Raw genomic sequence first — 17,107 nt, 5'->3', positions numbered from 1 at the left:
AGATGATTCTGATGAAGTCTCTGTGGTGGAGATGAAAGCGCTAAATCTGATTTTTATTTTATTATTTTATTAATTTATGTTAAATAAAACAATTAACTGGAGTTCTTTGGAATCGTTTTCTTGGCTGATGGATTGAGTACTATATTGATGCATTCATAACTTGAACAATAATGCTAACATTCCCTTAAACAAAAACAATAACAACAAGAATCAAAATTTTCACTATGGCAATCAAATGGGGAATGGTTCGAAACAGAAAAAGTTCCAGAAATCGAGGAACAGACAGCGTAACAACAAGCAGAAATATTAGACAATGGTCTTAATAGATCTTTGAATGTATTAAGTAACTCAGCTGGTGACTTTAATGTTTTTAATTATTCACCCATTGAGGTTGACCCAGTATTAGTTGATCTATTATCTAAGGGTAATATGTTTGTTCCTAGTAAGCATGTTAACCTGGCTAAGACCATTATGAATTTGAAATGTTTTGTTAGAAAACTTAATTTAACTGTGTTATTAGGTAACTTTCAGGAGGGTGATAAAAAGTTCATAATTCCTAGTGTATATAACCCTCCACTTCACCCAGTATTGAATATGTTTGAAAGCATTTGTGAGTTAGACTTAAGGCACATGCCACATTTTAACAACAGGTCTAACTATAATAATAAAAAGAGAAATGTCTCTTACGATGAAATACAAGCTTTCAAAGAATTGAGATCATTGAATGTCAGGGTTATTAAGCCTGACAAGGGTGGAGGTCTAGTTATTTTCGACCAGGCTGATTATAATAAGAGAATGAAGTTACTGTTAGAAGGTGATACTTATGCTAGAGTCTCCCTTAATGAGCTGAATATAGCTCAGAACCGCATTAAAGGTTACCTTAATGACTTCTTCATTGAGGCGAGAATAGATATCAACACTTACAATTACATAGCAGTTTCTTTGCCAAAGATCCCAGTCATGTTTGGTATACCCAAGGTGCACAAAAATGTTCAAAACCCACCTATGAGGGCTCTTATTGATAGCGGAGAGTCAATTACTTACCCTAGTGCTAAGGTTGTTGACCACATATTACAAAAATATCTTAAATCTGAACCTCAAGTGTGTAAAGATTCTTGGACATTTTTGAATAACATGAATAAGTTAGAATTTAGTACAAACAACAACTTTCTAACAATTGATGTCAGGGATCTTTACAGTTCTATTTTACATGAAGTAGGTGTTGAATGGGTGAGTTTAATATTGAAATCTAAGGGTGCGCCTGAACATGAAATTCGATTAGTAGGAGAACTTCTTGATATTATTCTCACCAACAATTACTTCATGTTTGACCAAGCATTTTACTTTCAAAAGATGGGTGTGGCTATGAGTTCGCCATGTGGGGCCAGTTTTGCTAATTTAGTAATGGCCTATTGGGAGAGAGAATTTATTTATAACAGCTTACCACACATGGCGAACATCGTGTTCTACACCCGATTCTTGGATGACATCTTTATAGCCTTTCGAGGTGATTATGCACAACCAAAGGCATTCGTTGATTATTTAAATTGTACAACGGAGTTTTTTGAGTTTACTTTCAACTACAATAATTTCTTGATTGACTATTTGGATGTTAAGTTAACCAAAGATGTCATTAATTCTAGGTTGGTTTCTAACATTTTCAGGAAAAAGACATACAGTAATTCTTTTTTACATTTTTCAAGTGGTCATCCTTTTTCACAGAAGCGCTCTATTGTCAAGGGTCAATTAATAAGAGCAGCTAGAATGGTATCACTTGAGTCTGATTTCATAGCAGAATGTGCATGTTTAAGCAGTATGTTTGTGAAACGAGGCTACCCGATTGAGTTAATTAATGCTTTAGTAGAAGAGGTATGATACAAAAGAGAAAATAGAGTGATTTCTCCTATCTTGTATAAAGGCGATCGGTACTTAGTGACACAAGCTGTACCTAATTATACAGTTAATACATTGCCTGTATATAATACAACATTGCCTGAACTGAGTACTTCACTCAACTATAAGTCTAGTTTTATAACTATTTTCAACTTGGATAGCCCATTAGTTTCTCATATCATTTTTAAAAATTGGGAACTAATAATTAATGACAAATTTTTGGTAGAAAAATTGGGTACTTCACCAAAAATAGTGTTTAGAAGAGGCAATAACCTTAAAAAGTTGTTGGAAAGTAATCATCATAGACATGTTGAAAGGAAAGCTGGTATGTTACCTTGTGGTATGTGTAGATTTTGTGGGTTGACTGACTCAGGAAGGACATTCCTGGTGAATAATAAGAAGCATTATCTTAATTTTAAACTAACATGCAATTCAATATTTGTAGTGTACCTGGCTAAGTGTAGATCCTGTACAGCTTTCTACATAGGTAAAACCGAACGTAGATTGCATGTCAGGATATACGAGCACACATATGCTATCAATAGGAAAAAAATAGATAATGCCCTGTCTAGACATTCTCAAATCCAGGATTAAATGAAGCATGTAACATCTTGTGCCTGTTAAAGCTCAAAAGTTTGAGTTACATTGAATTACATTTAAAACTTATAAAAATCATAAAAATCTATAAAGAGTTAAAATTATAGCATTTAAGAACAATTAAGCCATATTTATAATCTTGAAGTTTAGTAATAACTCTTTAGATTGTTCACAACTACAGGTGTTAAGGTAGTTTTGATATAATTTTTAAATTGTTCAAGTATCTTGAAGTATATGATAGGGGTTTTTTTAGACTAGTACCTCTTTAATTCTTAGGTTGGTTTTGTGGATTCTTTTATATGTATTTTGCTGGTTGGCTTAATTTTGTCACTTATTTTTCAAATACTTTATTTAAATGTGGATGAAAGATTTAAATGTTATCTGAAGAAGTTATTGTATCTACTATAACGAAAAGCGCTTCATTAAATAATTTTAACTTTTACCATTTGGCTGTGTTTGGGGTTTTACCACTGTGTCATTTAAGAGTTCTTGGTTCGTTTATTTTATTTTTGAGTTTGTTCGAGTGTTTTATCTCAACATATTCTATACTTATAGAATAAGTTACTATTGAACCTGCTTCTTACCACATCACTTGGTGTTTTTAAAATAAAACTAGATGTTTATATAGAAATTAGAAGGCATATGCATGGGTTAAATGATTTTGCTTTCTATGACAGTCATGTGGCCTACATGCAGATTGACCAAAATTATGAAATGGTGACTATGACTGCACCCAGACCTAGTTGACTAGAATCAACTTGAAGAATCACAGGTTGAGAGACATGATAAAATTAGTGTCTGAATATTTGTAATAATCCTTTTAACAATTCAAAACTCATATGGTGCTTTGAAGACCAAACCCAAGTGTCATTATGCTGTAATGGAGATGATTTGGTATCTCACAAATTTGGTGTAAACTTTGAGAAATAATAAAATATTTCAATGAGTGGTATAAGAGATGATTATGTCTTGTGGTTTCTGTATATTGACTATAACATTAACTTCATCCTCTTTTGACTTCAGACCTTTCAAAGTCAGGATGTGACCCATGACTAAATGATTAATGCCACATATTTGACATTTATTCGAACCTGTATACTTTGGTCAATCTGACAGCTTAATGACTATCAAGTCATGCTCCTGCCAGACAGAATCCCATACAATCTAATTATCTGTAATATTAATATTCCATCAAGATCATATTTGCTCTTAGTAGTTATTATCTGGAAAACTTCTGCTGCTGAAGAAATTCTAAACATTAATCTGAGAAAACTGCATATCCCTAATGGATGACAAAAGTAGGTGGCTTAGTCCAAGCTTTATTTAACTTGCTTTTTATTTAAAAAGCTTGAGTTGCATCTAGTGCCAAAATCTATTTAGCACTTGGTCTGCTGTTGACAATTTTCTTCAATATTCTATGCATATTCCTAACTTGCCTTGTTTCAGTACTGTAACCATGCTGTTCACCTATTTAGTCTGGTCATTTTTTTTTCTGGTCATTAGTCTGTGTCTTAATACTTTATTAAGCTTCTCCATTCTATTCAGTTCCTGTCTAGTCTTCTTAAAGTGTTGCATATACTCTGTTTGGTCCTTGTATTGCTGTTACTATCTCAAGAGAAACCTTAATTGGATATTCACCTAACATGCAACCTACTTCAATAAATCAACCTGCATATTTCTGCAAAATACCATTATCTGAATTAGATTGTCTAATTTCTAGTTTATCTTTTGAAGTACTGATATTTGTATTCTTTTTACTAGTTGTATTCCATAATAAGGAACTTTGTGGAACTGCTTGGAAGAAATTTTTAAGGTGGAGACAGCTGAAATGTTTGAGTTAGCAACTTTAGAAACAGTCATTTTGTTACTCATACTTTTGTTCATACTGGTTTACCTTCATATCATTGATCACAATATGGGTGAAACCGCTTCCGCGAATACAGAAGCGTGAACGTCTCCAACGTCGAATTCCATATAACCAAACAACAAAACCTCACCCCTTTTTTGCCCCATGGTAGCACTGGTGTGGAGGTGTGGCAAGGCCGGAAATGTCGAAATTCGACATTATTTCGACATTTGAGATGTTTCGTGGTTATGGTTTCACGGAAACGCTTTGATTAAGTGCCCGGTCGATCATGTGTGATCAACGATATGAAGGTAAACCGTTCATACTACCATGTTTACAGACTTTAATTTGTCTGCTTTAGAAACATTTACAATATTTTAGTTATGATTAGCATTGCAGTCTGAAATGAAATGTTCACAGGAGTGCCCACCTTTGCTATATTAAAAACAATTGCTTTATGAATATAAGAGTTGAACTGTGCCTCTGTGTTATGAATTGTCATACCCTTAGCAAGCTTCTGGCAAGCTATACAAGCTATGATATTAAGCTTGTTTATTTCCACATTTAGAGAAATCACCTGAAACATAAGCTTTTATTTTGTCTGCTTGTTCACATGAAATTTGACCCACAGGTTTCAGTGTATGACTTGTATCTATCAAGAGAGTACACACAGATTACAGAGCGTAACATGCAATTTCACTGCTGTAAACACAGAGCCAGATAAAATATTACATTTTCATTGTTGTCCATGTTAAAAGAAATGCTACTGCCTTGAATCAAATTGACTTTCTAATGAAACAGAAAATTGTTATGCAATATAGAACTATAGTTATGCATTTTGGTTGTACCCATGAACATTTCAGCTGTTTCTTCTGCATCTGTAGTCTCAATAACATGCAAACCTTTTGTAAATTAACTTTATTACTTTATTTACACATATTTGTAAAATAACCTTCAGGTAGACTATAGATGTTTTATAAGTTTTATGCTGCCTCTTCACTTGCCTACAACCACACCTAATGCATGCAGTTTTATTTCTAACTGCTACTAGTTGTTTCTAGAGGCATCCTGAATTACTGCATTAAGATTGCACTCTTCAAGCTTCTTAGTTAAAATGTTATTTCAATAAATAAAGTTGTGTATACATTTATTTTTACTTTATTTTATTTATTTATATTTTTTGCATTGCCGTATCCTAAATTTTATTGATATGTTCTTCTGAGATATATCAAAATATATTGTAAGCTTCATGATGTATCCTTTTTATTTTTTTGCATTTGTATAGGCATTTCTGCCCCTTCTTAAGAAGGCTGCTAATTTAGTGTCTGGAATGGGTGTTCACAGAGCTGCCATAATCAATGTTTCATCTGATAGTGGATCTATACAACTGGCAGAGGAGAAGCTTATATATCTGAAGGTTTACCCTTATAGAATATCTAAGGTACGTTTTTTAGCTTACAACAGATAAACTATTTCAACACCGAATGATTGTTTGTAATTTGTGTGATATGTTGACATCCCTTTATTGTTGATTTACTAATTTCTGCACAAAGTTAATAAAATATTTATTCACCCTTTTCTGCTGAAACTTTACAACACTATTAAACAATTAAAAATAGAACCAAATAGACATACAACCGAGGAAATAAATAGATAATAAAATCAATTCAATTTATTGTTTTCTGGTGTGTAGTCTCACAGTAAACAGTAAATATTTAATTATTACTTTCATAAACTATATTAAGTATAAGGCTAAACATAAAAAAATCAAACCAACTGTACAGAAACCCACTGAAAATATAAATAATCGCCACAAATACAATATATTGGAAATAGAAGCAATCAACAATAACTTTAAAATGTTAAATATAACACAGACCACAAAGCTTCAAAATTTAACGTTATATTTTGCAGTTTACATCTTACTTACAAGAAACCACTCAGCACATACACACACAAACATTTGGCTACACACATCCTACGTTCCCCCTCTCTCTCTCTCTCTCTCTCTATATATATATATATATATATATATATATATATATATAAATGTGTGTGTGTGTGTGTGTATATAAATTCCATGGCTGTATAATCACACCCAAAGTGAAGCTGCATAAAACAACTTTAGCTGACAAAACAACAGTTGCCTGCAGTTCAGCTTGACTAAAGAACAGTTTGACTGAATATTCACTTTACAAATTCATTTAGGCTTGCCACCCCTCCATTTTTTTTCCGGACTATCAGGAAATCAAACCGATTCTCCGGTAGTCCGAACATTGTACAAACTCGGTATTCTGTTTCAAAAGGAAACAGACTATCGGAGTTTGTAATCGTTGATTTGCTATGCTTTTTACAGAAAAGCATAGCAAATTAGCCAAAGCAGTCTGCGGAACCAAAAAGAGGGTTGTTGATCGGCTGATTTACTATGCTTTTTTTACAGAAAAGCATAGCAAATCAGCTAAAAGGAGGCGGCGGGAAATGAAAAAGAGGGCGTTCCCGTTGAGTGATGCTGTCGTGACATCACAAAATAGGCGGTATGTTGGCGGAGAGGGGTGGGCGGGGTTACTGGTGACGCGAGGGGCGTGGCGTGGCTCCGGTTTTAGCCGTGAACGAAGGTGGCAACCCTAAATTCATTTGATAAAATGGATTTCTATAGACTTCATGAGTCCCAGTATATTAACTTTATTATCATGCATAATATATTCTAAAATGTAGTTTTCCCAGTTTGTTAAATCCATTAAAGCAAAAAAGACGAATTTCCAAGCATTCACAATATTATGTTTCACTGTGATAAATGCCAGTATCAATCATTTTCAGCACCTGGTTAACAATTTGCATGTTTAGAGTTATTTAAAATCCATACTTGATGCTATAACAGTATTACAATTTTGGTGATTATTTCAAATACGTACATTTTTTCCAATATTTTAAAATAGCTGGAAATCTGACCATATGTATATAATGAGATGATATGTATGTATATATAGTTATATCTGTAGATAGATAGGTAGATATATAGATATATAGATACACGTGTGTGTATTCTACCATATTTTAGAACATAAAGAATATAACTAACCCCTCACCTAAACACACTGTTCAACCTCAGCCTCTCCACAGGCTACATACCAATAGAGTGGCGCACATCAACAGTTATTCCGCTCCACAAAGGTGGAGCCACAACGGACCCTGGGAACTATCGCCCTATAAGCCTGATTAGCTTGGTCTGCAAGGCTATGAAGCGCATCATCATGGAACTCATTAACAGAGACATTGGGAACCTCCAAACACTGGACCCTAACCAGTTTGGCTTTGTTAAGGGCAGAATATACCTCCTAAACCTGGTGGACTTCTTTGAGACAGTTACCAAGGGTATAGATGAGGGAAAGGTGGTACACACAGCCTACCTAGACCTCGCTAAGGCCTTTGATACCATTCCCCATTCTGGTATTATAGACAAGCTCACCAACCTGAACATAAACCCCTATATCACAAGATGAGCTGCCAACTGGCTCATGGACAGAACCCACATGGTGAGAGTTGCGGAAGCTAGGTCTGACTGTAAACCGGTTACATGTGGCGTTCTCCAGGGCTCAGTCCTAGGACCCCTCCTGTTCGGCATATACTTCTCAGAAGTACAGGCAAGCACAGGAGGACTGTGGCTGACCAAGTTCGCAGACCACTGCAAACTAGGGGCTATAATTGACTCTCTGGCTGACACAGACATCCTCCAAAAGGGTCTCACTGAGATGGATACCTGGTGTCAAAATCATGGCCTCAAGCTAAATGCCAAAAAGTGCATAGTCATCCCCTCTGGAAAAAACAAAGTACCAACAAACTACCACATAGGTGGTAGTCCGCTAAATATGGAAGACATAATAAGGGATCTGGGGACCCAAGTAGATAGTAATCTCACCCTTGATAATCACATTGTCAAAGTGGTTAGAAAATCCTTCTATGTGGCCCACCTAATCACAAAAGGGTTTGCATCCAGATCAAAAGAGGTCATTGTGCCCCTCTACTCATCACTCATCAGACCCATCTTAGAGTACAATGCCCCATTTGGGATTTACCTTACAAGACACCTGCAACAGATGGAAAGACCACAGAAGTACCTCACCAAGAGGATCAATGGCCTCAAACAGATGACTTATGCAGCTCGACTGAAGAAACTCCAGTTGTACTCGGTTGCATACTGCCTGCTCAGAGGTGATCGCTGCCTGTCATAAAAGGCCATGTCCAACCCAGAATTGATGGACATGCTCCACCTAAAGAAAACCTTATCCCCTTGAGCCACACGCTCTAGGGATCTAAACCTCACCACAACAATAAATAGGATGTGCTGGAGGGATAGATTCCTGTCCCAGAGACTTCCCATGCTTTGGAACAAGATCCCAATCTACATTAGGCAGAGCTCCTCGCTAACACTCTTCAAGAGAAACCTTGATGAGTGGATGGGAAACAGAAAGTTTACCTCGGGGACCACTTCAGTGGCTCTGCTGGACAGAGACACAGGGAACTAATCTAAGGGGGCAGCGAAAGCCAACACATTCTGGCTAGGCTTATAAATGCCTTCAGGCAGATAGCCTAGTACTCACCTATGAACCTATGAACCTATAAGCCATATAAATATTAGGTCTTCTATAATTTGTTAAGTTGTATAATTTGATCCTAAGAAATAACAGCATCTTCTGTGTTTATAAGCAAAATTAGTTGAAGCATTTGATAATTTACCAAACTATCTGTTTGCTATTAATAGTAGCCAAAGGTACAGTCTTGCGTAATAAAGTCATTAAAGGAAAACTCCACATTGAAACTAAATATGTGATTTTGTATTGCATTTTTGTTTTCTATGCAATTTTAATGCATCAAAATTACTCTTGAGTACTTCTCATAAAACTGTAATATCTTTTTCCACAAAGTGATTGCCATAGGACTTGCCATATTAATGTGATCTTGTTTTAGTGGTTTCATGTCTTCTTCCTGAAATAAAATACATTTCTAGTCCCCTTTACTGAGTCATATTAGCCATAAGGAAGTGATGTTGACTTCCCTTTCCATTAACATATGAATGTCATAGTCATCTTACACACCTTCAGTGGCAGGACTGCTTGTATTTTTTTATCCTAAATGACTAACATTTCTCTCACAGTTTGTTTTAAGTTATTCACAATAGTTATACAGCACCTACCAAATAACGCAGCTGAAATCAGACTTTTGTAAGGATTGTCAGTCTGTACTTCTGTGAGCTCCGACAGTCCCTCCTCCACACTCTTCTTGAGATGTCAGAGCTATCACTGCAATACAGGAGCTTTTAAGCAGCACTTCAAATGAATGGTTCTGCTTGTTATCAGTGCATGTAGTAAGAAGAATTTGTGTATCCTAAATGTTGGAGAAATGTGTTAATGTGTTTACTGCATTTGCTCAAAAATATTTTACAAGCACAGTATAAAGACATCTGTTCTTGAATTTGTGCTGTTATATTTTTTAAACCTGAGGCAAAATGCATTCATACACTACATTTTCCCTACTTCTGTTGCCTTGCTACACCTTGATTTATGATATTGCAGCATACTAACACTTCATCAAAACAATGATAAATGAGCACAACAAATTGGTCTTACACATACCACAGAGAACTACTAGCACTACTTTCTATAAAGCTGTTGCAGTTGCAATACAAAAAAGAACACAATACAAAATATGTGGCTACCTATTTGTGATGCCATCTTTTTAGATTCCCAAAGTGGGACATTCTTACTGAAACCTGAAATTTTGCAGGACAAACCATGACACCAACCAGTGAAAAAGTGTTTTCAGCTTTTACCAAACTTTAGACTCTGTGATGTGCAACGTTGGATGTTTTTTTTATTTCTTTATATGATATTAAGATGTTTTCAATGTAGTATCACAATTTTCTGCAACCTTTAGAGAAAAGTTAGAAAATATTTTTTCTTGTAAAATATCAAGACATTTGCCATTTTTCATGACTACCCAACACCAGCAGGACTAATTGCCTATGTGAGATTATGGGCAGTACCCAAACAAAGAAACTACCTACTTTCCTATGTCCGTGATATACCATGCAGGCAGGAACAAAGTATTTTGTCAAAGCTTGTGAGATGTTAAGTTTAAAAAGTGGGTAGGCTTTCCATTCCAAGGCAAGAAATGAAAGTTTTGTAAAGTATAGGCAGGTTCCTGGTATCTAAGCAATACTGGAACCAAATTTTAGGGAGAAAACAAAAACTAAGGGATGAATGAAATGTTCTAAATATTATATTACAGTTATTTGGCATTAAGCTGTGTCAATAAAGCTAGTAAACCTTCCACTTGGAGGTTTAGTTTACTAAAAATTATGTGTATATTTGTATTTACCACTGTGATTATTTTTAACCGGGAATCTAGAAATAATCATTGTTGAAAGATTTTGAATTTCACTTTTACCTGATCTATTTAGAGTGTTTTTATTTTATAAATAACATTTCTGTCCTCAGTGGTACTGATATATATGGACAGAGAAAATAAGATAGCTAGAAAATATAATATTTTGCTTGAAAAATTAAAAATAACTATATTGATTACACTACAAGCATACTAATTTTAAAATATTTAATACAGGACCTACTTTCAAATTGTTAAACTGTGATGATGATTATTGGATGAATGGGAAATCTACAATATCAATGAGGGCCTGAGTGATAATGTAGAAAGGGATATTGAATGTTAAACACTGTATTGTTCATCCTTAGTAAATTCCATCCTTCAGCTAACACCATAAACTGAGATCATGTCTGCCTGAGTTGGTAGTAGCTCAGGTGGATGTAAAACATCCTGCAGCAGTTATAGGTTTATAGGTTCATAGATAAATATTAGGCTAATAGGCCGCGGTGGTGCAGCTGTTAGCGGTGTCGCCTCACAGCAAGAGGTTCTCTGGTTCGATTGTTGGCTAGAGCACCTTCTGTGTGGAGTCTGCATGTCCTCCTCACGGTCAAGTGATGTTTAAAGACATGCAGGTAGGTGCATGCGTGAATGGGTGTGCCTTCTTTGAAGGCTGGGCATTGGGCTGGCACCTCGGCACCGTAAAAATCCACTGCCAATCATTAGCGAACCGGAGTTCTGCTGTGGCGACCCCTAACCAGGAAAAGGCAAAAGACATTAGTTTTTAGGTAAATATTAGGCTAGATGCTTCTGTTGGTCATTTTAATACTATCCAATTTCATTTTCTGTACATGAGTTAACCTATCCCATTTGATGTTAGACTGGCCTTACCCATCCCATGGTTTATAATTATACATTTCCCCTAATCAGAATAACTGGGATCATACATAGATAATTTGAGAGGACTCGTGCATGGGATAAAGCATTTAAGAAAACCTCAGTATATGATGGATTATGTGTATTGTGATGGCCTTGCTGAGGTGTGGTCTACTGCTAATGATTTTGGGGTCTGAATTTACTTATTGAAAAGAGTAGGGGCTTTTTATTTATAAACATTTTCTGTATATATAGTTTTCACTTCACATAGCACAAAATACGACAAAATAAGTCTCAAGAACAAAACAATAAGTTCACATATATATTCATTTAAACATATGTTAACATTCCACATGTCATCCCCCCACCCCTTGCTCCACAATCATTTCTTTCACAGTCCCACATTTTATTATATACTTCTTCAAGTCTACTATTTCAGATTAACCATGCAGTACTTAATAATATCCTATCCATCATATATTTCTCTTCTTACTTTCCATCATAAACCCCATAACATTTCATACCAAAATCTATATTTAGAAAACATTCAAACTAATATAGACTTTTAAGCCTTTTCCATACTTGTTTAACTCAATCATGTTCCACTAATGCATATTTAATAGATTTCCCTACCGTGCATATTTGACATACTCATTCATTTATCTGCTTGTATTTCATTTACCCATTGACTAGTAATTTTTGCAACATTAATCTCTATAGAAAATCTGCCATTTCATTAACCCTGCTAAATCTAACCTGCCTTTCCTTTATGGTTCTTTTAATAGTCACACATTTGCACCCAGAACTTCACATAATACATTTTCTCCATAAGTTCCTCATACCATGATTTCTTGGTTTAATTTACACTCTCTACCTTAATTTGCCAGATTTTTATATTTTCACTACATTCTTTAGACTCATTATTTTTATATACCACTTTTCTTTTCCCTATGCTATATGCCATCCATAATTATTTATATTATCTCTCATCATCTTTTCCACTATATATTCATCATTCTTTGCCATCTTACACAATAACCAGCATAAATGAATTTGAAGATAAATATACAATTGGATTCATTAAACCTATCCTTACACCTTTTTTTTGCAATACAACAGCCCTGATTTACTGGTGTTCAACCCTGTACCCAAAATGATCCCCAAAACAATTTCTAATAATTATTTTTCTAGACATTTTGGAAATGTGTACACCACTCCTATGTATTCCAGTTTTTCTAACTTGTTTGCATGTAGCAAATACACTTTTTTTGCAAATGTCATTTGGGATGTACCCTGCATATTTGCCTGTTTCCTTATTTCTTCTTGTACTGCCTTCCATTGACCTTATAGTACCTCTTTCTTTATTTCCAAATGCATTTCCTATTATGATCTGTTAAGTCCTTTAGCACTGAAGGAGAAGTCAGTCTTGGAGTTTCAGACTTAAAGCATTATGGGTCCTGCTGACATGTGTAGGGTTTCAGTTTAGGAAGGATTATTTTTTGTGGCTTCAAAGAAGGGACCTGGGTTGATGATGACTAACCAAACTAATCTACACCTCTTGGACACCTTTCAGATCAGCTTCGGATTCCCTGAATTGTGAGCCATTAAAGCTGTGTCATTAGCTGAGCCTTAGGATGACATATTTTTCAGGTTTCTCTCCTACTGCATCTCTATATTTGGGCCTGTTTCTGTTTCTCTGAGTTTTTTATATAATTTCACCTATATTGTAAAGGATGTAGAAAGCTTTTCATATTTTTGTACCTTTAAGTCAGGTATGATTGTAAAGCTTTTAAATGTTTAGTAGCTTTGTTGAGTCTTTCAAAGAGCTCACTAGAGTTACAGCTGTGGTCTGTGCCTAGACAAAATAAGCACTTGAACTAGAAATCATGTTGGAGCAGTTTGTTTATCACAGGAGCATTTGTCATTAATATAGCCAAAGGAGACATTATCCTTAAAATGAGCATTAATTAAAAAAAAGGTTTAATTGTGTGCTTTTCTTTATGATGAAAGTACCAGCTGGTATTTTAAGACCCAACAACCTAGACCACCCTTGCAAAGCAGAAATGTATCCGAATGTTTAATTGTTTTAAAGCAGTGAAAAATACTGGCCTGAGTGTACACCAATACCTCTTAAAATGGGATCACACATACTCGGGTCTATATTAGATCATCGAAATGGCAGAATTTCGAATGATCTAATATCTAACCCAATATCGTGAATGCTGAAAACAGCGAAGCTGCACAAAACTGAATTCTGTCCTAGGGAAAGAATTTGGTTGGCCGTTGTTGTGGCTTCACTGTTTTCAGCAATGCGGTGTAAAGTTACAGGTTGGGTTAAGGTAAGTGTGTGATTGCGTGGACGTTCGGGTTAGGGTGCAAGTTGGGTGAGGTAGGTTAGGGAGCGGGTCAGGTAAGTATGCCATTTTGACAAAATTTGGGGTTGGGGCAGGTTTAGTGAGTTAGGGTTAGGGTGCGGGGTGAGGTGAGTGTGCGATAGTGAGAATTTGGGGTTAGGGGTGGGTTAAGTGAGTTAGGGTTAGGGCGCGGGTGAGGTGAGTGTATGATAGTGACGGACCTTAGGGTTAGGGTATGGGTTAATGCAAGTGGATAGATAGTAGTGTATGTGCAGTGTAGCATAGGGTTAGATGTAAATTTTAAATGTATGTGTGTGGATTGCTGCTTTTTAGTGTGCTTGTGGTGTGTGTGTGTGTATTTCTCAGAACAGAAAATGTTTTCCCTGAGAAAAAATTTGCTGTTTTGAGGTTTCGATATGGTTAGGGTTCGGGTTTTGAAGTTCAGTGCTACGGCATTCAATAATGAGCCATTTCGATGATCTGATATAGACCCCACATACTCAGGCATCACTATTAGTTTTTGTGGGAGGCTCACAATGGCCCACGGGGGTGGAATAATACAGTGAATGAAAAATGTCAAGAGCCGATGCAGTTTTCATGGTGAGTAAAACCCAAATGATATGATTTGCTCCTACGCTGACCTTTCCCCAAAGTAAGGTACTTTCTCTTGGATTTTTTCTCTTTATTACCTGCCAGCCATCAAGTTTCTCCACTTATCTCACCATACAAAAGGGGATCTGTCTCTCAGAAAGCTGTCAAGGTCCCCTTTTTTTAGGTCCATAACCCATCTGTTGTTGTTCTTGCCACACAATCCCCACTGGAATTGGGGATTGCTTTGTCAAGTCAGCTAGTACATTAATGCTTCCTCACATAACTTACCCTGAGTAGGATTCCAAGTACAGTTTAGCAGTCCTCGTGTGCAGCTTGACCTGAAGTGGTCCTGATGTAATTTCCAAGCCCTCACTAAGAGGCACCATCACTATCAAATCTTGCAACACCCCCCCATACACACACACACACACACACACACACACACACACACACACACACACACACACACACACACACACAATAAGATGATTGCACCTGTGCCAGATGCTCATCTTCAAACCCCCTAAGCAACTACTCCTGTGCCCAGTCTGCTAATTGACCTGGAGTTGGCTGACTCATAGAGCAAGGCTTTATCTCTGTATGCCATGGAGGTAAATTCCCCAAAGAAAGAAAGAAAGAAAGTTTAATAATTCAAATATGTATGCATATAATCTTACTATACACGTCAGAAGTCTTGGTTGCTTCCAAGAACATAAAGAAAGTTGTTTTACACTTCTGGGAGCACTTAACTATTGTTGACAGTAAAGTTTTTCCTGAAACTAAGGCTGTATCTATAAATGTAGACTAATAGTTCAGATAATATCAGATTAAATTTTATTACACTAAAGGTTCATGACTTTCCCTACCCTTCTTATAAAATTGCTTGGTGTAGAATTTACTCCTTCACCATACAGTACATTAGCATTTAAAATATATTAAAGGAAATCTCTACCTTCTCGTATGTTTAACTCAACTCTTAGGAATCTTTTCTTCCTACAGTATGATTCCAGTACTGTGTAGGTACCTGAAACCTGTTTGTACTTTATAAAACTTTCATTTCCTTACTTTGGTATCAAAGGAAGGGACAGACAGCCCACTTTTTTAAGCTTAACTTATCACGAGTTGCAGAGGAATTTGTCTACACTTGCATGACATACCACAGACACAGAGAAATCTGTAGTCAGGAGTTCAGGCTGCTGTAAACAAGACAGAGAGGTGTGAAAATAAACTGTTTTCCATTGTCTTTATTGCAGAGAGGAAGAGAACTTCAACTGATTCACAGGTGTTTCTAATATAGTTTGCCTTTCAGAGCAGAACAGAGCAATTAAATCAGTCAATGGTTCAAAGGCAGTTGTCACCTCTTTTGACAAATTATAGATAAGAGGCATCACAATATTGAAATGCTAAGCTTTAAACTTTAAATGTTTGCTGTTTATACTACTTTACATTTTAAGATGATTTGAATGTAGTATCAAAGATATCTGCAACATTTAGAGAAAAGTCAGAAAATATATTTTCTTGTAATTCTTGTAAAGTATTAGCACATTTACCAAAGTGTAGGGAAGGGCTGGTCAATTCATCTTGGACTACAAAAAGATACTTTGAACAAAGGCCTGCAATTTAGCAACTGTTTTGATTGCAGCTGTATAATTTCTTAGTATACTGTAAAACAAGCCCTGAGACACACACAAATGATGGCCATTCAAGAAATAAAAAAGTGGTCCTTTTACAGACAGTATATAAGATGACAGTGACTGACACTAATCCCATTATATGTCAATGGAATGGGAATACATCACTACTTCCTTATGTCTACCATGACTCATATAAAGCAGACTTAAAATGGATTATGGGAAAGAGAAAGGCTTGAAGAAAATTAAGATCATTTTAATATGTCAAGCCCCGTTGACAGTCATTTCGCAGAAAACGTTAAAATTATATAAGAAGCAATTAGGGTGATTTTGAGATGTTAAAATAACTCAGAAAACAGAGATAAAGTGAAAAATAGATATTTTTAGTTCTAAGGTAGAGTTTTCCTTTAATTAGTGAAGTATAAAATAGACTGTTTAGGGACAAGAGTTTGTATACTATCTAAATTGTGAAAGTTGAGGTCATATCTAGTACTGAAGTGTTAATGGAACTATTTTAACCCATGTGTTTAATTTGTTGCTGTCTGAATTTTAAACTCTGTGATTTCTAAATAATATATGTGTTTCATGAGACATTATGCCACTTGGGAATGTTTCACTCTAGAACAACTAACACTGGATATATATTAGGTATGCTGAATAACAATAAATTTATGTTAAACAAAAAATGAATGATTTTAGTATGATTTAGGCTGACCTCCAAATGCTGACCTTTTCTGAAAGTTAATCATACATAAAAGACTGCTGGGGTATTGCCTAGTGTTGTTATCTTACAAACAATGTGGTTAATACATTATTGCAGTTTTAATTTTTAATTTTAAGACTGACAGTTACTAAGGCTCTAATATTCCATGTTGTAATATTATAACAAGGGTGTTCATTCAGTATTATTATTACTTTTTAAATGTTTCTATCACTGTGGG

General features: G+C 35.5%; 1 protein-coding gene across 1 annotated transcript in view; it reads left to right on the top strand.

Annotated features, from left to right (window-relative positions):
* Positions 1–17,107, top strand: part of LOC122793654 (C-factor-like) — a 309,477-nt gene that overhangs the window by 154,851 nt on the left and 137,519 nt on the right. The window contains exon 4 of the mRNA XM_044061871.1: positions 5,622–5,777. Within this exon, the coding sequence (XP_043917806.1) occupies positions 5,622–5,777 (156 nt within the window). The remainder of the gene's footprint in view (positions 1–5,621; positions 5,778–17,107) is intronic.

This window comes from Protopterus annectens, chromosome 2.part0 (assembly GCF_019279795.1).
Source record: "Protopterus annectens isolate FY-2018-M chromosome 2.part0, PAN1.0, whole genome shotgun sequence".
NCBI classification, from domain to species: Eukaryota; Metazoa; Chordata; order Ceratodontiformes; family Protopteridae; genus Protopterus; species Protopterus annectens.
Note: the sequence above shows the minus strand (reverse complement) of the source record. Positions and strands in the feature narration are given on the sequence as shown.